Source organism: Salmo salar, chromosome 01 (genome assembly GCF_965601325.2).
Source record: "Salmo salar chromosome 01, fSalSal1, whole genome shotgun sequence".
NCBI classification, from domain to species: Eukaryota; Metazoa; Chordata; class Actinopteri; order Salmoniformes; family Salmonidae; genus Salmo; species Salmo salar.
This window is the reverse complement of record NC_138291.1, coordinates 142,086,116-142,107,126: the sequence shown is the minus strand read 5'-3', so window position 1 is coordinate 142,107,126 and position 21,011 is coordinate 142,086,116. Positions and strand designations below refer to the sequence as shown.

Genomic DNA, 21,011 nt, shown 5'->3' with positions numbered 1-21,011 from the left:
TTTGAAGGTAGGCCTTGAAAAACATCCACAGGTACACCTCCAATTGACTCAAATTATGTCAATTAGCCTATCAGAAGCTTCTAAAGCAATGACATAATTTTCTGGAATTTTCCAAGCTGTTTAAAGGCACAGTCAACTTAGTGTATGTAAACTTCTGACCCACTGGAATTGTGATACATTGAGTTATAAGTGAAATAATCTGTCTGTAAACAATTGTTGGAAAAATTACTTGTGTCATACACAAAGTAGATGACCTAACCGACTTGCTATAGTTTGTTAAGAAGACATTTGTTGAGTGGTTGAAAAACAAGTTTTAATGACTCCAACCTAAGTGTATGTGAACTTCCGACTTCAACTGTATCTCAAGGCCGTCAGACTGTTAAACAGCAATCACTAACTCAGAGAGGCTGCTGCCTACATTGAGACCCAGTCACTGGACACTTTAATAAATGGATCACTAGTCACTTTAAACAATTCCACTTTTAATAGTGCCACTTTAATAATGTTTACATATCCTACATTACTCATCACATGTATATACTGTATTTTATACCATCTACTGCATCTTGCCTATGCCGCTCCGCCATCGCATATCCGCATACTTATATGTACACATTCTCATTCACCCCTTTAGATTTGTGTGTATTAGGTAGTTGGGGAATTTTTAGATATTACTGCACTGTCGGAACTAGAAGCACAAGCATTTCGCTACACTCGCATTAACATCTACTAACCATGTGTATGTGACTGATTTGAACAAATTAGTGAATGAGCTGGAAAGATAAACGGCTACTGTGGCTAGCAACAACAAAAAAAGTTTGGATAATCTTATCCTTTGAGCCTTGAAAAGAGTTCTCACACTATGATTAGGGAACATTCAAAGCAACTGGGAAATGTCCATGGCGGGCTTTGTTGTCACCTTAACTTGCTACAACTTCTGTGTGATAGGAAGCACGAGCACCACCACCACCAATCAGCCTACACCACCGTGCACACCCGTCTTTACTATGATAACTAGCTTAGCCATGTCAGCAAATGACTGCTGTCTATACACACACATCTAATTTGGTCACTTGTAACTTCCTGTTTGGAAAGTCAGTATTCCAAAACGAAACTGATTTGAGAATTAAGGCCTGCAGCATGAACAAGGCTTTAGATACTTTGGCCCAACCTCTGTCCATATCTATGAAAACAATAGGATACAATGGATATTTAAATTATGTTTCCTATTATATAAAACTAACAAGATATCATTAGACGAAATGCATCCTTAAAAATAAATGTACTTTATTTTGGTAATTGTAGACAAAACACATACATTGAGCTTCAGAATTTGTCATATCTACACTAAAGTATTTTTAACAGCAAATTGTGGAATAAAATGTTTCGTTCCAATGTTTAATGATGTGGAATTGAAAAGATAAAGCACATAATTACTGCTTCTAATAAAAGGGTCCTTAATATTTCCCTTCATCCTATAATGTCGGCACAGATAGAACATAACAGTAATGTTGCACTGACGCTCATAGAGGAAATGAAGTATTAATCATCTGAAAAAAATATACTATTATTGAAATATATTTACAGGAGAAGACTATTTACAATTGATTCCATCTATAAAAGCATAGGTACCCCATTGACAGTGGGGCTGCTGTAAGAGCATGATTATCCTCTGTTCATAATGAACACTAGGAGATTCTATGGATCCAGTGAGTAGGCTCAAGAGTAACAGAATCAAGGCCACTGGCTTCAATCACTCTACTGAGGGATTGGACTTTGACCACTATTCGCAGTGGACTGGACCATATAAAAATCCATCCAATATTGTTAGATATACATATATTGAGACATACTGTATCTTGTTTTTACCCTAAAACTATGTCTCTTTCAAATATTCAAAAATAAACAGTGAACAGTTACATGGAGAGAACGATGGGTTTCTCAAAATGAAGCATTTCTAGTTAACCGTTGATAGCCAGGGACAGACCTTCCTGAAAATGTCAACTCCTTTCTCTCCTATCTCAGAACAATAAATGATCATGTACACACACAGAAAATATACTTGTTTTCAACTGCCTGACTGCAGTCATTCTATAACAGCACCTCTTACATTGCTGTACTAAAAGTGCTACACCCCATTATTTCACCCAACACAGCATGGGACAATAGTAATATACTGCAAAACCATCACTTAGCATCCCACAGCAAGGGGTCACATTACCCTGTAATGAAGTGGAACCATAAAACATACTTCTTATGGCATATGTGGATGCTAGCCCTATACCCTAGTATTGCATAATCTACTTTTGATTACCATTAAAGTAACTGTTCAGTGAAAATCTCACTTAAAAGCACATTCTGTTAACTCATACTAATAATGTTGTTGACTCGTCCTATTCTCGTACTCGTGGCCAAAGCATGAATAAAATAATGCTTGCTTGCTATTTCCTCATTTAACATGCCACGTTGGGTCATTGGCTGAGCTGGCCAATCAGCTGTTTACTTGTCATTCATATTTTTATGACCGGTATATGCCACACCATTCTGTTGTTGGGGTACGCCCACACCATTCAAATGTAGAAAAGCTTATTTTTAACTACCATTTCTTGGAAGGAAAACTATTTCAGTCATTTTTTATTTAATTATAGGTCATATTTCATAGAAATCTGGAAAAACTGGACAGTTATGTAAATGACGACTGACTGGAAGGAGTAAAGAACAATGTAAGTCACGGTTATTACACTGTTATTATAACATACATAAAAGTAAAGTTGGATCCTTGATGAATCCACCAACATTTTGTAAAGTGTTATTTAAAGGTAGACTCAGCATTCTGACGTGGATGTAGAAAGTAAACACCATAGTGGGTCAATTTCCGCAACAACTAAGAGTGTTGAAGCGCGAGGCTCAACTTAACAGCATGAAGCAAACCCAGGCACAGATACTGTATGTGACCGTGTAAGACCGGGATCTTGCATCTCGCTCATCTCTATCTGCGGTGCTGCAACGTCATTTCGTTGAGTCTACCTTTAATGTGATAACTCTAAAAACAAGTCTACTTGTTTTAAAAATCTATGTCCTTACAACAAATAACAGCATAAAATATGAATGTAAAACAAAAAGTAACCCTGTGCATTTCATACAGTATTCTGTACGAAAATGGTAGTTAAACAGTAACCTGTTTAAAACGAAAAGCAATCATAATGAGCTATGTTTATACCCGGGGTGCTAACATGTGTCCTTTGTCCTGATCTTGTCCACATTCTGATTGTTCCCACAATTTTAGACAAATGTAGTCATAGGTCAGCTCTTCCTGACCACCTCCAGAGGTAGTCAGACACACATTGCGTCTGGATATCTACGAAGTGTAGACTGATCTGCACAGTGAAGCCATTTAAATAATCATTATTTTGGCCTCTAAAATCATTGACAGGTGGCACCATTGACTTCTGCCATGTGTCTTCAAATAAATAAATATTATTCGGAAAGAATATCTGGGAAATAATTGCATACAGGTAGGGACCAGGAAATCTGGTCACAATGCAGACACAGTGGATGGATAAGAGACACACTTTAATACCATATGTCTGAAAATGTGGCCACGATCAGAATGTGGACTAGATCAGGACAAAGAACGTATGTTGGCACCTGATTTAAACAGGGCTTTAGTGTCATATTAATGACATTATACATACATATGGAAACATTTCAGAAGTTGTTGACTTCTTGTTCCTTTAATTGGTCAATAAAAACCTTCAGGAACCTACTGTACATACATTAAAAAAGTTAGTACAAACAAAAATGAACTCCACTAAGACCATGAAGGATTCCTCAGAATGTCGTGAAGCATAGTGAAAGGGGTAACTTCCAAAATGTGGATATGCCAATGCAACTAATGATAACTGCTCTTCAGTTGAAGGCAGGAAATTGACTGTTGTGGCCATAATGTGCCAACATGGGTCTGGAACCAGAAGGTCCAACGGCCTTGCTGCGTGACTGATAAGGAGTCCCTCTGGCTCTTCTCTAAAGTTCTGATGCTGTGAGGGGAGGCTGTCCTTCCACAGCTGTTCTGAGGTGAGGCTGGTCCTGCCCCGGCCGGCAGTAAGACTGTGTGGCTGTGATGTATCCTGGAGTTACCTACCTCCAAAACAGGTCCTGAGCTTTAGCACACTGAGCACGTCTTGGACCCTTTACATAGCAAGAATACAAAAAAACAATACATGTTTAAGGATAATCTGTATTACCTTTAATGCACAGACAAAATGCCCTCTAAACTAGAGAGCAATAGTATATCCTCCACTCTGACCTGACTGGGCTTTCAGGATGGCCTGTTGTGCCTCGTACTCTTCCTGCTTGGCCTTCCACTCCTTCCTGTTGTTCAGCATGCCATCATACATCGGCTGGATGGCTGGATGGAAGCGGGACAATTCCTGACGGATAAACAACAAAACAAAAATTTGAGAGCTCTATTTCTGACAGTCAAGCCATCTAACCAAATAATGCTCGTCTGAATGGCAACGATTTGTGCATTTGGTCATTCTACACATCCAATAGAAGGTCTGCCAACTATTTGACCAAACACTAAGATCTATTTATTCATGGTTTACTTTGTGCTTAGCAATAACTGTGAAGCTGAGTGATGTAGCTAGTCTGAAGGTGTGGTAGTACATGTGGTAACGTTACCTTGTAGACAAATGTGCAGACAAAGTCAATGAAACCACACTGCAGCTCGGGCAGTTGACCAGCACAGTTTCTGTCCATCATTGTCTGGATGAAAAGGAGGGAGAAACATGGTTTCACACACACACGCACAAAAAAAAACGTAGTTCTTCAGGCATCTTGGATGTGTAAAAATGTAGGTGGATATCTGAAGAACAGACACACACACACGTTGATATACTCACAATGGGTTGTTTTTCAAGAACTTCTCTTTCCAAGTCACCCTGTACCCAGAACTCAGCTGCTTCAGACAGCGCCACCTGGAACGAAGCCAGGTAGTCCAACGTATTTCACTATATTGGACAGCTTTATTCACTTACAGAAATACTAAATCATCTGCTAAAATGTCATATATATATAATCAAGGGAGGTTCTCACCTTGCTTTGTACCTCCCATGGCTTAGTGAGGGCTGACAAGTCGCATGCTGTCATCATCATGGCCCTTTGAGGGGAATTATTGAAGTTTCAGCATAAAATAGAAATGCTAAAATAAGATCCAATGTGCATGTTATAATCCTACATATCCCCCTACCACTACTATTCTCCCCCTACCATGAACTGCACTCACAGGACAATCTCTTTCCTGGTAGTCTCCAGGGACATCCAGTCCACCCACTTCTTCTCATCTTCGTAGGTCTTTGATAGGTCGACAATCTTCTGGAACATTGTTCGCTTCCTGGTGACATTGGAAAATGTCCAAACAGAGATTTATACATTCAGTTAAAGTTATAAGCTGTGCATTGTGAAATCTTGTTCCCTCAACTTTACAGGACTAAGTAAGTTTGATCGTCGTATCTAAATCTGTGCTTTAATATGCAGAAAAAGAGTCCACATTGACAACAATACATTCTTCCTAAGATCTGTATAGGGAATACAATATGTATTGCCGTTAAGTAAATACAGATGTAGGATCTTAATTTGATCACTCTTTTGTTGCGGAGAATTTTCCTGCACAGCACGAAATGCAAACTTGTAGTGAATTCAAGCTTTATAAAGTCTTCTAAAGTTTGTAATTTCCACTTTAAAATGTCAGACTAGAATTTCCCTGACAAAAAAATGTATAAACCACTACAAAAAATATCCATAAATTATGATACACATAATAATTCATATTTTCTGTTGCTGCAGGATTATTTTCCTGCTGTAGAAAACTTAATTGAATTGGAGTTGCAAGTCTTACTTGAAATAGAGTTGCAAGTCTGTTGAAATGATGGCAATGTCCATGAGGTGGATGGCATGCTCATTCTGTCTTCTGTTGAGGTTCTGGTAGATATTTAAGGACTGGGGGGAGGATGGAGGAGTGAGACTAGAGCATGTGATCAACATGGAAGCATAAAGTACAAATAAATAAATAATTGACAAAAAAAAATTCTACTGTAGTAGTGAATGTTTATGGCTGAGATACAAAACCCTTACGTACCTCGTCTGCCAGAAGGAACTTGCTAAATTCTAGATGATGCCTCTCCAGGACGGATGAGCCGTGAAGCTTGGCAAGTGGGTTACTAGATCTGTTTGTGAGGGGAGACCAGACCAGACACTGTAAAGAGCTCATCATAAGCCATTCATCACACAAAGCTAATCAAGGTGCTTCTCTACATGCAAGGCCTCAGTTATGACAAGAGAGTGAGTAAAAGAAGAGACCCATAGATAATTTAAGGACTGGTTGCACAGATGTAGGATCCTAATTTGATCACTCTTTTGTTGCTGAGAATTTTCCTTCACTTTCCTGCAATTTTCCTGTGATTTATATAAATTTACTGAAAACCCACACTAACACACCCACACTAACGCACACTAATAGTATTGCACTTTTCATGTAACATACTTTTGGCCAGCTAATAGCCTAACCACCGATCAAGCAACGTAGTGGACTAAACAGTCAAATCATTATTTTGCTGTGACAATACTGGTCAAATTAAGATCTAACATCAGTACCAACTTTCAGAGAGCAGAGTAAAAAGAGAGCAGCGATTCCCAGGAGTACTCACTTCACCTGGTAGAGGTTGTTGGTGCCCCTGTGGTCGATATCATGGAGGAAAGCAGATGTGATCATTGCCATCACCTCCAGATCTGTGTAGTATCTCTTCATGTTCCCTGTCTGACACAACAAAATACAGCAGTTTGACTTTCAGAATTAGAGATCTTTCAATCATGTCTTCAGTTAAGTTTTTTTGGCAAGTAAGAAAACATGTTAGGGTACATTACTGAGGTGTAAGCATTCCTACCGTCAACAGTGTGAACATGGTCTGTCCGACATTGAAACCGTGGCGCCAGTTGTGATAGGGCATTTTCCTGTAGCCTTTGCTGATAGAGTACATGAAGCGTACCAGAACCTGTTGAAATAAATAAAGATGCCTGTTGGTTTTCATAGGATTTGGAAGTGGAGCTGTAGAACTTTAGAGCATATACAGATAGTATGGGAGAGTAATAAAGTAACTAATGACAAACTGCACAGAGATTATTCAGAACTGACACTGAAAGATGTTGCAGTACAGATCATGATTGCACCATACCTCCTGTGGAACCTGGAACTTCTTGACCACTCCAACCTCATAGAACATCTGGATCCCACACATCACCAGCTCCAGCTCTGTGCAGTCAAAGTCAGAGAACCCGAACTCATAGATCTCAAACTTCTTGGGGCCGGGAAGTTCTTTTTTCTGTGTGATAATGCATGATCATTATGGCATTATTAACAAAAACTAAACATGCAGATGTACATTTACATTACATTTTAGTCATTTAGCAGATGCTCTTATCCAGAGCGACTTACAGTAGTGAATACATACATTTCATGCATTTAGTTTTTTTTTGTACTGGCCCCCCGTGAGAATCGAACCCACAACCCTGGCGTTGCAAACACCATGCTCTACCAACTGAGCCACAGGGAAGACCGTAGGATCATAATTTTAGCTAGTTTGCTACAGCAGGAAAATAATCCTGCAGCAACAGGACATTTTATTTATTATGTTGATAATAATCAATGGGCATTTTTGTCTGGAAAATCAAGCCTTTTTAAACCTCAAATACACTATACGTTTTACATTTCCTGCTACAGGGTGATCAAATGAAGATCCTATATCTATAAAACCATATAAATCTAGCTAGAGCTTTCAAATGCAGGCCTACTGTTCCAGTACTTAAACTTATACTCTAGGGACTAAATCAGAGATAATTCTACAACCTCCAGATTATGACCAAATGATTATTCTACAAAAATAAGGTAGCAATACCAGAATCTGCAGGAACTCATCCTCTTCACAGTCACAGGGCTCTCTGTTGAAATACTGTCTGGTTTTCTAAGATACATAAAACAACAATAAGTGTGAAATATTAAAACAACACTTCTCTTGTAAAGGAGGGTAGATCTGTGTATGTCTGTGAGCAAGGCTTCACCAGGATATTCTGTATTTCGTCATCACGGCACTTGACGTGGTAGAGTACCATGTCCTGAGCTATGTCTTTCCGGTTCTCTATCATTTTCATCCTGTCATAGGTGTCTGTGTTGAGGTGGGACCAGCCCAGGAAGTTAGTCATAGCCTGGGGAGACCGACAGAAACAATGTCATTCAGAGTAGGTTCACTCAGAAGCCAACATGGGTAGACAGACAATCACACTATCATTCAGAGTAGGTTCACTCAGGTCAATGTGGTGAAGAGAGTGGGAGGCATTTGACTGCCACAGTGCATTGTATAAATGAATGGTCTACACAAAAAATACAGAGAACAAGGCTTTCTAGAGCCATTTGACTTGACGACTTCTCTGTGAAGAGAGGAGTTGTTGAGAAGACAGTTGCGTGCTGTAGTACAGTAAAGTACCTCCATTAGCTCCTCATCCTGCTGATCGAATGGCTTCCCATCTTTCCTGTTGTAGAATGTAGCCACGCCCACAATATCTTCCGTCATGTTGACAATTGGCATGGACAGCACATTCTTTATGGTCCAACCACTATCATCCAAGGGTTCTGACTGTATTATGGGAAGACACAAGGTAAATGGTCAACAGGAATTATGCAAGTTGCTAAACTTTTTGCTAAAACCACATGCAAGGATACTTGATTTTATAAGGAAGCAAAATGTACCTGAAACTTGAACATCTCCTCTGTTGCGGGATTTATGATGTTACATATCTAGATATTCAAAATAAAGAGTACAGCATCAACACACATGCAAATCATGGCAATTTGAACATTGCGTTATTTTCAAGTCAATTCCAAATTCTGATAGCATTTCGAACACTTGCTATTGGAATGCCAGTTAAAAAACTTACAAGACCAGTTTCGGCCACATATGTGGGAAGTCCAGTACACAAAACCCAGTGTTCTGGAGTGGGAGTCCTGTTGACAACACAGTCAGACAACACACACTGATTATTCCGCTATACAGTATCAAACACAGACCTGGGTTCAAATACTATTTCAGATATATCAATCACTTTAACATACATTCAAAGTAAGTATTCAGAAATATTTTATTTGAAAAGACAAGTAGTTGAACATTTAAATGTGTTTGGAAACACATTTGGAAAGAATTAGAAAAATGTGCATACACTGACTAAAATACACTCCCTTGCGTTTAACCCAGGTATTTTAAAAATTGTATTTGAAATAAGTCTTTGAAAATCCTCTAAAATACAATTTGGTAGACTTTTTGGTCTTTACAAATAACCATTCAAATACTCAAATAAAAGTACTTGTTTTTTGCTGTGTATTTAAAAATACTCAAATACACAGAATTTGATTTTATAATACCAACTCCTCAAATGCACATGTATTTGAACCCAGATCTGATAATACATGGTTGAAACTACTTCAACTATACATTAATGTTAAGAGAAAAGTGAGATAAACATACGCGATAACTTTGATGTCCTCTTTTCCATGCAAAATATAATCAATGACTTTGTAGAATATGACTTCCTAGAATCACAGATAACAAAAAAAATTATCACACACCACAAATACAAATTTGCATAAACAAAGGCCAGAGACCAGTTCATAGGATAATAAGTAGATAGTTATGAACACTTACTCTGCCATCCGGGGTAAGAGGTCCAGAGTAAGGGGGCTGGTCTCCCATCAACACTGGCCAGATGTCAAAGAACTCCTATAGGAACAACGCAATAACACAGATGGATTGTCAGACACAGCATATTAATAATATTACAAAAAATTACAGAGCCTCAGTGCCGGTTCTAGCTTGTATGGCTCCCTGGGCAACCCCCCAACCCCCCCCCCCCCCCAACTTAGTACTGTACAAAGTTAGAGATGCACCCATCCATTCCCCCAGTCCCCCTACCTCAGGCTTCCAGTGGGGAAACCTGAGGTCAACCAACCCCAGCCCCCCTCCTCATCTCGTACTTCTGAGTGGGAGACCTTCCCAGGTAGTAGCCTGCCTAGCTCACAAACTATAATCAGGGCGCCCACTCCGACAAGGTAAATTGACCCGCAGTCCCACACGGTGACATCATATCATTGACATGATGTGCAAATTAGCGATAGAAAACCGATCGCGCAAATGTCACCATTCCAAAACATTTTGTGCGGGTGCCCCCGTGCCGCCCCCGGCAAGATGCCGCCCTGGGCAGCTACCCATGTCGCCTATACCTAAATCCGTCACTGCAGGGCCGTCAGAAAATATTCATACCCCTTGATTTATTCCACATTTTGTTGTTTTACAGCTTGAAATCAAAATGGATTAAATATAATATTACACATAATGACAAAGTGAAAACTTGTTTCAGACATTTTTGAAAATGTATTGAAAATGAAATACAGAAATATTTAATTTACATAAGTATTCACACCCCTGAGTCAATACATGTTAGATTACCTTTGGCAGTGATTACAGCTGTGTGTCTTTCTGGGTAAGTCTCTAAGAGCTTTACACATCTGGATTGTGGAATATTTGCTAGACAACCATTTTCAAGTTTTGCAATAGATTTTCAAGCCGATTTAAGTCAAAACTGTAACTCAGCCACTCAGGAACATTCACTGTCTTCTTGGTAAGCAACTCCAGTGTAGATTTGGCCTTGTGTTTTAGATTATTATCCTGCTGAAAGGTGAATTCATCTCCCAGTGTCTCGTGGAAATCAGACTGAACAAGGTTTTCCTGTAGGATTTTGCCTGTGCTTAGTTCTATTCAGTTTATTTTTTTATCCTGAAAAACTCCCCAGTCCTTAACGATTACATGCATGCCCATAATATGATGCCTTGTTGCCAACAGGATGCAAGTTTTGGAATATTTTTTATTCTATACAGATGTTGTTCTTTTCACTCTGTGGATAAGGTTAGTATTGTGGAGTAACAACAATGTTGTTGATCCGTCCTTAGTTTTCTCCATCCTCCTTAATGAATTTCATAAAAATGTAAATAGTGAAACATTAAAAAAGTTGATTAAAAATAATTGATTAAAACACACTGTTTTGCAATGAAGGTCTACAGTAGCCTCAACAGCACTCTGTAGGGTAGCACCATGTTGTAGCTGGAGGACAGCTAGTTTCCTCTGGGTACATTGACTTCAATACAAAACCTAGGAGGCTCATGGTCCTCACTCCCTTCCATAAATTCACACAGTATTTATGACAACTTCCGGAAGACATCCTTCAACCTATCAGAGCTCTTGCAACATGAACTGACATGTTGTCCACCCAATCAAAGGATCAGAGATTGATTATAGTACTGAAAGTAGGTGTGCCGACATGGCAGTACTTGTATTCGTAATCGTATCCGTAACTTGACAGTTGATTGTCGGATCGGATGGTACTTATGATCTGAAAAAACAGAAGTGTTTTAATATGCCTAAATAGATGTTGGCCAAATTCCTGCAATGCAGCTATAGATTCAGAGCAGAGCGCGGAGGGGTGTGTGTGTGTCCGTCTGGCCTCAATTTGCTGCTGGCAGCCAAGTTTGTCACTCAGTCAGAATCCACATCAGCGTTTCATATTTTTTTCCTACCCTTGCCCCACTTGTGAGATATTATGCACATTGATAGCAAACGTCCTCGCCATGTGATTTATCATAGTAGCAGCCAGGCAGCAGCAATCTAAATGATCAGCTCAAAAAGAGGAAAACTGATCGGGTGAAATTATGAAGCGATTGGATGGAGAAATATAGTTTCCTTCTATCCAATCAGAACCGCAGGATCAACGTACAGCCCGCACTTCTCTTTACAGACAGCCAGTTGAGTTATTTCGACCACGTAGAATCTCGCACATGACTGACTGACATGAGAAAGATGCGTTCTGCCATCTGAAAGTGACTTTTTTCCCGGTCATGGATAATTACAAAAAAATACTCTGATCATAATCGTATACAGAAAATTGCCCATATCCGTTATGATACTCGTTTTGTCCGACAACTCGGCACACCCTTGACTGAAAGCATAAGCTACAGTTAGCTAGCACTGCAGTGCATGTGGTGAGGTGTGTAGTTGAATCAAATAAAGATAAATATAATAGTTGAACAGTTTTGAACAAATACATTTCTTTAAAAATGAAGGAGAAGCGAGAGAGAGAGAGAGCTATATTTCGTTGTATTTTTCTTTCACTTTGCTAGCAAATGCTGCTAGCTAGTTTATCCTACTCAAACACCCGGCTCAAACAGAGAGGGATGCTATGTTAGCTAGTTGGCTATATCTATCCAACACTGGAACTCTTCCATGTCAAGGTAAGCTTTTGGTTTTATTCATTTATTTCCACCGGGCCTGCCGGTGTAACTGCTAAACTACTTGCTGACTGTACACTGTACTGCATGATTGTAGCAGGTTAACTAACACGTTAGTTCTAGTAGCTATGTTAGCTAGCTATGACGTTAGCTAATATGGTGATAATGATGTAGGCTGTGTGTAGCGCTTAGCGGTTATGATATTACGTTTTTTTTTCTGCCTGGTCACAGACGGCTGATATGTTGTGCATTGAAGTCCACAAGCAAAAGGAAAAGGTGAGAGGAGAGCACATAGATGCGAGAAGGAATTCTACAAGCAAAATGATCATGCTGTTTGTATGTGACTGCTATGAAAGTGAACTGTGTTTGCGTGTGATCAGGGATTTATTAATTCTGCCAATTCTGTTGAAAAACATTTCTTAAATGGAAGCAAACGGAATGAAACGGGGATAAACATACCTGAATTTGTCTATTAGAAAGTCTTGTTTGCAACTGTTGGACTAATGATTACACCCTAGATCAGCAAGATGCAGGCAACACTATTGAATGTGTCACTCTCTGTCACCTTGATTACTTTATTTTTTCTCTCGACCTGTGCACCTACGTTATAAACGTTCATTCATAGGCTAGTTTGTAGAAACCTCATGATAGGTATAGGGAACATTCTAGTATCATGTAGTAGCCGAAACCTATCAATGTTACATTGAGCTGGGTGAATGGAATATGAATGACAGTCGTCCAATATGCTGTAATAGAAGTAAGGCCATGCTCATAAAAAAAATATCGACCTCGCTTATATTAAATGCCACTGAACTTCACTATTCTCAAAGGGATATTCAATGTCTGCTTTTTTTATTTTTACCCATCTACCAATAGGTGAATTTAGTTGCGAGGCATTGGAAAACCTCTCTGGTTTGAAATTCATTGCTCGACTGAAGGACCTGAGAGATAATCAATCATATGTGTGGGTTACAGAGACGAGGTAGTCATTCAAAAATCTTGTTAAACACTATTATTACACACAGAGTGAGTCCATGCAACTTATTATGTGACTTGTTAAGCAAACTTTTACTCCTGAACATATTTAAGTTTGCCAAAACAAAGGGGTTGAATACTTATTGACTCGAGACATTTCACCTTTTCATTTTTAATTAATTTGTAAACATTCTAAAAACATAATTCCACTTTGACATTATTGGGTATTGTGTGTCGGCCAGTGAACAAAAATCTCAGTTTTATCAATTTTAAATTCAGGCTGTAACACAACAAAATATGCAAAATGTCAAGGGGTCTGAGTACTTTCTGAATGCACTGTAGTGCTGTAGGTGCAAAATATTAACAAATACTGCTAGAGCTATGTTTTGTGGGCTACAGTGTTACCAGAGGAGACCCATAATAACTATTCTTTATGATGACTAAATGGCTGGATCATTCTTGAATTGCGGTGGCATTTTCTGTACGTCCCTCACCTTTGCAACCATGAAAAACACTTTAAAATCACACAGAGTTACATATCACACAAACTGTTTATCAATGATAAAACATAATGCAAGTCCTTTATATTGCAAAACTTTATGTTTGTGCATGGTTTAAAGTACTTAGGGCAAGCAAATTATCTTGTTCCAGAAGTGATGAGTGGAGTTGTAGTGACATGTTTTGGGGATTTGGAGATACCTATTATGTTGAATGCAAGAAATTAAACAAAACTATTTAATATATATATTATAGATCAATAAAAACCTTTGAAGGCTTAAGACAATACCGCAATTCAGGAATGGCCAGGCTATATGCAGACAGTGTCACCCACCTTCTCCTTTGTCATGTCCAATAGGCCCACAGAGTACCTGTCACAGTTCAGGTACGCCCGCACTGTATACAGGGCTTTGTGGAACTGTCTCTCAATGTCTGTCAGCTCCTCAAACACCTTGTTGGCAGACCACAACAGGACCTATACCCGACAGAAAAATAACAACCACGAAGGATCAGCTAATAACCAGTTGGTTCATATATCAATAAATGTGTGAAAGCTAAAAAAAAAAAAAAAAAAGGCCTTTTTTTGTGTGTTCACCATAATGTCATCTACAACTAGTAATTCCTCTGAATATCAGTACAGACAGCAGACTCACCTGGCCTTTTCGAGTCTCACAGTTGTACAGGTAGTTCAGCTGGTAAATCTTCAGGTTCAAAGTGGCTATTCTGAGATACTTCAAAAAAAGCTGGGAGATCAAAAATAGGAATTATTGTTAAAGAGAAATACATGCATTGATGTGTAATCATGTGGTAGAGGAAAGACGAGAGGGAGTATTTGAAAACATCAGGTGTGAATGTGACCTTCCTCTTCATTAAGGCAGCAATGGCACCGTTTGCATGTGTTCCCTGTGCTTGCTTGATGGACATGTTTGTGTTCTACAACATCAGTCTGTGTTTATATGCTGCATATGCTTTGAGAAAATAAACTTTGGGAAGGGGGAAAACCTGTTGATTACTCATCCCCAACTAATTCATGCAATAACCTCGTCTTAGTATTTCCATTGTGATACTGACACATGGACATGTGTAGATCCTATTCTCAGAGAGCCTTCATCGTCAGTACTCACATCCTCATCCTCAGTGGTGAAGTGTGGTCCAGTGGTCTTGTTCAGGGCCATGATCACAGCCACCACATCCTCTCCGTTCATGATGGGCGAGGCTAAAATGTTCCTGGTCTTGTACTCGGTCAGGTCATCAACGAATGAGCTGAAGTGACTGCTCTGTATAGCAGAAAACCAAACAAATCACCGTCATCAGAGATCCCACATGGATGTGTTAAGACGGGTCTGTCTATAAGTCAGTACATGGCCTTAGTTTTGAGCCTTTTTTTCAGTTGGCATATCATTATAGACCACAGATTAATACATGTTAACCTCTGGCATATTCAAAGATAAAACACAATTTATTAAAGAGATATAACTGCTCAGGTAAGAATTACACTCCATTATCAAGAGTGAATGTAAATATGGGCAATGTGAAATATAAATGAATTTGAACCGTGTTAGCTTCCTGCTGACCCTAGTGTAAACGCCCCAGAACAGGTGCCCTAATCCCAGTTACAACAGGGGGTCAAGGGATATACAATAACTGGATTACATCTGTCAAGAGGATTTATATTGTCTCCAGATATACATTTAGAAGATCCCCACAGTACTGTATAGTTACGATACCACTTTGTGTGTCACTGCGTTTTAGCAAAAAAAACACAATTTGAACTATGTGTGTATGTTCGGATAGGCACGGATTAAATAACTATTCACTTTTTTCTCTGGCTGAACATAAACGTGATACATCTATTTATTTTGCAATTGTTTGATATTTTTGGCCATTGGTACAGCTAGAAGATGATATCATGTAGGAGCGTATGACAAGGCCCTTGTAAAAGACTATTAACACAATCTCACTGGCTCCTAGCCTCTGGGACACTGTCTGTCTGTCCTCATCACTACCACAATGTTTATGCTCCATTTCCCCATCTGACTCTTACCTCATTGACATCTTTCAAATTGATGTGTTTCTTGGTCTGGGCCACATTTCCCACCACCCCAAGGTCCAGGGGGAAGACGATCTCATGGTCAGGGTGTACCACACAGTCGTCCAGCTCTGACTCTGTAGTGATGTTGAAGAGACGAGTGGCCAGCTCCGCGATGCCGTTCCTCTCCCGGTACATGAACAGGCTGCAGCGGTCAGCTTGGATCAGGGCGACGATCCTCTTCAGAATCTTAAACACCACTTTCTCCATGTTCACGTTCTCCTGCATTTCTTTGATCAGGTCGAACAGGATCTGGCCTTCCTCTATCTGGCCCAGCTCCTGTAACATCCCAAAATCCACCTTGGACTCCGAGATGCCTGCCATCACAGAGAGGGCCCCCGGTGTGAGCTTCTTGTTGAAGTAGCCCTGGGCGAAAGCCGGGTTCCCATCCAGGAACTTCTCAACATCTTCCTTCGTCGCACTCATCTTGGGTTAGGGATGTACTGGTTCTCCCCCAGTCCCAGTCTTCAAACCACGGTCTCTAAAAAGACGACAAAACCAATTATCTATTGATTACTAGCAAATAAAAAAGAGGGCAAGTTCACACTATGTAATCCCCAAACTCTCTAAAAAATAGGGCAGGCACGTTAGTTAGGTCCTGGTGTGAACAGAGGAGACACTTGCAATGGCAGGGGAGGGAGGGCTGAGTCCAATCCCACTGTCATCAGCAAGCTTTTCTCTTAATAGTGTTGAAGGTGAGCCAGGATCTGCTCATGCAAAACTGATCAGGTGATCTCTACAAAGGAGGCCAACCCAGTCCTTTCATTGGCCGATTACCTCCTCTTCTTTCGCCCTCGCCAGGTTTAGAAAACAAGCCTGAAGGAAAGGAGATCCGGACTCCCTCAAAGGAGTCACATGTCTGAAAGCAGTTAGCCTTAAGATGTCCCCCCGTTTGGTTTGTCTCCAACTGTAGCCTGCTCTTGCCCCAGGCAGGCACCAGACACACAAGCTCCTAACTTGCTTATTAAAAAAAGCACTCCTCATTGCTAAGCCATATTTAGCCAGGCCACTAGTTGATTATCTCAGCACCCCAATTCTGTTGTCTTCAGTCAATACTATTGCTATGGGATCCTTCACAGGCCTCTGCTGGTTGTAGCCTTCAGAAGCAGAAAAAGATGTGTTAGTTATATTTCATACACATCTGAAGCACATTACATTTAAGCTTTTAGATTTTAGATTTAAAAAAATTACACAATAGCCTTACTTACTGCAGTATCTGTTATGATCATCCAATTACAATATTACATTTATAAATATAAATTGTTAAGTGAGAGACAGACATGTATCTATGAGACAATAAGACAAGCCCGATGATAAAATGGCAATAATCTTTCCACCCCGGCTATATTAAGGTTCCTTAACTATCTTATACAAAAGGTCAGCTGGATAATCTCCACATGAATAGATTCATACTATCACATCTGCTACCTGTGAGTGAGACGAGGCTGGCGAGGGAGGTGTGTCTGTCTGTGTGCATGTGATATGTACTGTGCAAAGTATGTGCACGTGCATAGGCATACATTTCATTCCTAAAGGCTTACAAGCCTTTGCTTATGAGTGTGTATAAAACAGTATCGTCTCTCATGTTTGTTATTCGATATTACGTTGGATATAACTACTATTACTTTATCATCAATATTGAATGAATTAAAGAGTTCTTTCATCACAAACCTCAAATGGAGTTGAGGGATTTAACTAATGTACACGTTTAATGATACTGACATATCACTCCAGCCATTGCAAGCCTTTACATGAGCTGTTTGTCGCCAATGAACTGTTGACACCTTGTGGTGCATTACGTTCATTGTGCATGGCCCAAATTTCACCCTAGACATACAGTGCAACAACACAACACAAGATGGCAGCCGGCTTATACTAAGGACCAAGATATACTAAGGACCATAATTGAACTTCTACTGTTAATCACTGCTGCTGAAGCTGACCATGGCATTGATATTCATGCCATCAAAATTGTATTCGAAAGATTTAGTTTAACCAGTAAATATTACAACCGTTACTTGTTTGTCATACACCTTCTGTTATTTTTTTTACTGCCCCTGGAACTTTTTAAATGGCAGTTCAATTCATTTGATATGTCAGAAATAGTCGGCAAATGTATGCTCCCTCTCAGCCTCTTCACCAAAAGTACAAATGAATAAAGAGCAACAACACACCTATACACACTGTAAAATGGTAACCAAAATACCAACATTGAACACCTGTACAGAAAAGGCTGTGGACGGTCTGACGCAGTACAATATTGTATGCTATCGACAGACGTGTCAAAAATCTTCCATGAAGCCTTAGATCGAGTACATGTTTCCAAGCATAAATATAGTAGCAGAAAAAGATGTGTTAGTTATATTTCATACACATCTGAAGCACATTACATTTAAGCTTTTAGATTTTAGATTAAAAAAATGAGTTTGCCAGCACAGTATGTGGCTTTTAAAAGAACTACAGAACAACGAAAGAACTACAGAACAACGAAAGAACTACAGAACAACTAAAGAACTATAGAACAACTAAAGAACTACCGAAGAACTAAAGATCTACAGAACAACTACAGAAGAACTACAGAACAACTAAAGAACTCTCAAAAACTACTAATGCCTAAAGATCTATTCCAGAAATAGACCATAACATTGTGTGTAATGCCTCAGGGTAGTGCCAAGAGTACAGTAAACAATGCTGTAACTACCCGGAAGTGCCTTAATTAAATGAATGGAGAATGAATGAAGAGGGGCTGAGTGGTGGTGGTACTTCTCTGCTGGGCCCGCTAGCCAATCATTCAGGCCCAAGCCTCATGTTCAGCCTCTTGCCATCATCCCCTGTGTCTACAGCCACACGTAGCCACTCCTCAGAGCCAGGTGTCTTTAGAGAACTACAGAAAGTTCCAGACAGCTCCTGGCAAGAAGCACCAAGTACTGGGATTTCACCTTGGAGTGCACATTGTCTTTTACTGGTAACAGGGGGATAAGAATAGCCTCAGCAGAAACTCCATTCAGACAGCTGGTGGTAAAAATAGACATGTTATGTAAAAACAGGTTCTTAAATAACTAAGATCATGGTGACTTCATGGCACTGCTTATGTGTGTGTGTGTGTGTGTGTGTGTGTGTGTGTGTGTGTGTGTGTGTGTGTGTGTGTGTGTGTGTGTGTGTGTGTGTGTGTGTGTGTGTGTGTGTGTGTGTGTGTGTGTGTGTGTGTGTGTGTGTGGGCCTGAGTGTATGCCTGAGTGTGTTCAAGTGTGTGTGTGACACAACAGAAGCACTAGTGTTTACTGCATCATGTTTGTTCCCGCTGAGTTTGTACACGGACTCCATAGAGCACAACACATACAGTAAATAACCTTAAAGCTGTTTCACCACGCCAGTCATGTACATCAGAGCCAAACAAAGCCTAACGTAACACTAGCTCACACAATACAGCTTCGGGCCCTTAGCAAGTCAATTATCAGGACTGATTAGAACAGCACATAGAGCACCAACGGTCAAAACATTTGAAAGCAATCGTTTTGACAGAGAGCGATCCAGCTGGTAGCTAACACTACAATATTGATGGTTAACCTGTCTGGGCTAGGGGGCAGAATTTTCACGGCCGGATTAAAAACGTACCCGATTTAAACTGGTTACTACTCTTTCCTAGAAATGAGAATATGCATATTATTAGTAGATTTGGATAGAAAACACTCTGAAGTTTCTAAAACTGTTTGAATGGTGTCTGTGAGTATAACAGAACTCATATGGCAGGCAAAAACCTGAGAAAATTCCAAGCAGGAAGTGGTCTGTCTGCGAATTTGTAGTTCTCCCTTTGCTTCTCTATCGAAACTACAGTGCCCGTGGGGTTATGTAGCACTTTCTAAGGCTTCCATTGGCTCTCTAAAGTGTTCAGAAAGCGGATTGACGCGTCTCCTGTTTCCGGGCAGAGTACAGGAGCACAGTTTGTCAGTGGACTGCCTGGTGGCTAAGAGATTGGAAATGCGCATTCACGAGACCTCGCCATTTTTTCTCTTCCTTTTTGAATGAATACAGCATTGTCCGGTTGGAATATTATCGCTATTTTACGAGAAAAATACCATAAACATTTATTTTAAACAGCGTTTGACATGCTTCTAAGTACGGTAATGGAACATTTAGAAAATTTTTGTCTCAAAATGCCCTCGCGTGTTACCCTTTGGATAGTGACCTGAACGCACAAACAAAACGGAGGTATTTGCACATAACTATGGATTATTTGGAACAAAAACAACATTTGTTTTGGAAGTAGCAGTCCTGGGAGTGCATTCTGACGAAGAACAGCAAAGGTAATCCAATTTTTCTAATACTAATTCTGAGTTTAGTGAGCCCCGAACTTGGCGGGTGTCAAATTAGCTAGCCGTGATGGCTGAGGTATGTACTCAGATTATTGCAAAATGTGCTTTCGCCGAAAAGCTATTTTAAAATCTGACATAGCGATTGCATAAAGGAGTTCTGTATCTATAATTCTTAAAATAATTGTTATGTATTTTGTCAACGTTTATCATGAGTAATTTAGTAAATTCACCGGAAGTTTTCGGTGGGAATACAATTTCTGAACATCACACGCCAATGTAAAAAGCAGTTTTTTGATATAAATATGAACTTGATTGAACAAAACATGCATGCATTGTATAACATAATGTCCTAGGAGTGTCATCTGATGAAGATCATCAAAGGTTAGTGCTGCATTTAGCTGTGTTTTGGGTTTTTGTGACATATATGCTTGCTTGGAAAATGGCTGTGTGGTAATTTGTGTCTATGTACTCTCCTAACATAATCTAATGTTTTGCTTTCACTGTAAAGCCTTTTTGAAATCGGACAATGTGGTTAGATTAACGAGAGTCTTATCTTTCAAATGGTGTAAAATAGTCATATGTTTGAAATATTGAAATTATAGAATTTTTTAGGTATTTGTATTTCGCGCCACGCTCTTCCACTGGCTGTTGAATAGAGTGGGACGCTAACGTCCCACCTAGCCCATAGAAGTTAGGGATTCCTCTCATGTGGCGCTTCACATAACCCTACATTACATTTCCAATATACTATTTT

The 21,011-nt window shown here is 39.7% G+C and overlaps 1 protein-coding gene across 1 annotated transcript; it reads right to left on the bottom strand.

The window, feature by feature from the left end:
* Positions 1–4,100: 4,100 nt before the first annotated feature.
* LOC106563547 (rod cGMP-specific 3',5'-cyclic phosphodiesterase subunit beta) lies at positions 4,101–17,019 on the bottom strand. Its single transcript, XM_014129228.3, has 22 exons — positions 15,900–17,019; positions 14,980–15,132; positions 14,509–14,598; positions 14,190–14,330; positions 9,750–9,824; positions 9,573–9,637; positions 8,989–9,055; positions 8,801–8,848; positions 8,538–8,687; positions 8,116–8,259; positions 7,953–8,018; positions 7,233–7,379; positions 6,945–7,052; positions 6,708–6,817; positions 6,140–6,227; positions 5,900–6,000; positions 5,288–5,395; positions 5,098–5,161; positions 4,905–4,979; positions 4,684–4,767; positions 4,307–4,430; positions 4,101–4,188 (listed from the first exon to the last, which is right to left on the bottom strand). Exons 1-22 carry the CDS (start codon positions 16,368–16,370, stop codon positions 4,163–4,165), a joined length of 2,505 nt encoding a protein of 834 aa, XP_013984703.1. The 5' UTR covers positions 16,371–17,019; the 3' UTR covers positions 4,101–4,162.
* Positions 17,020–21,011: the final 3,992 nt, after the last annotated feature.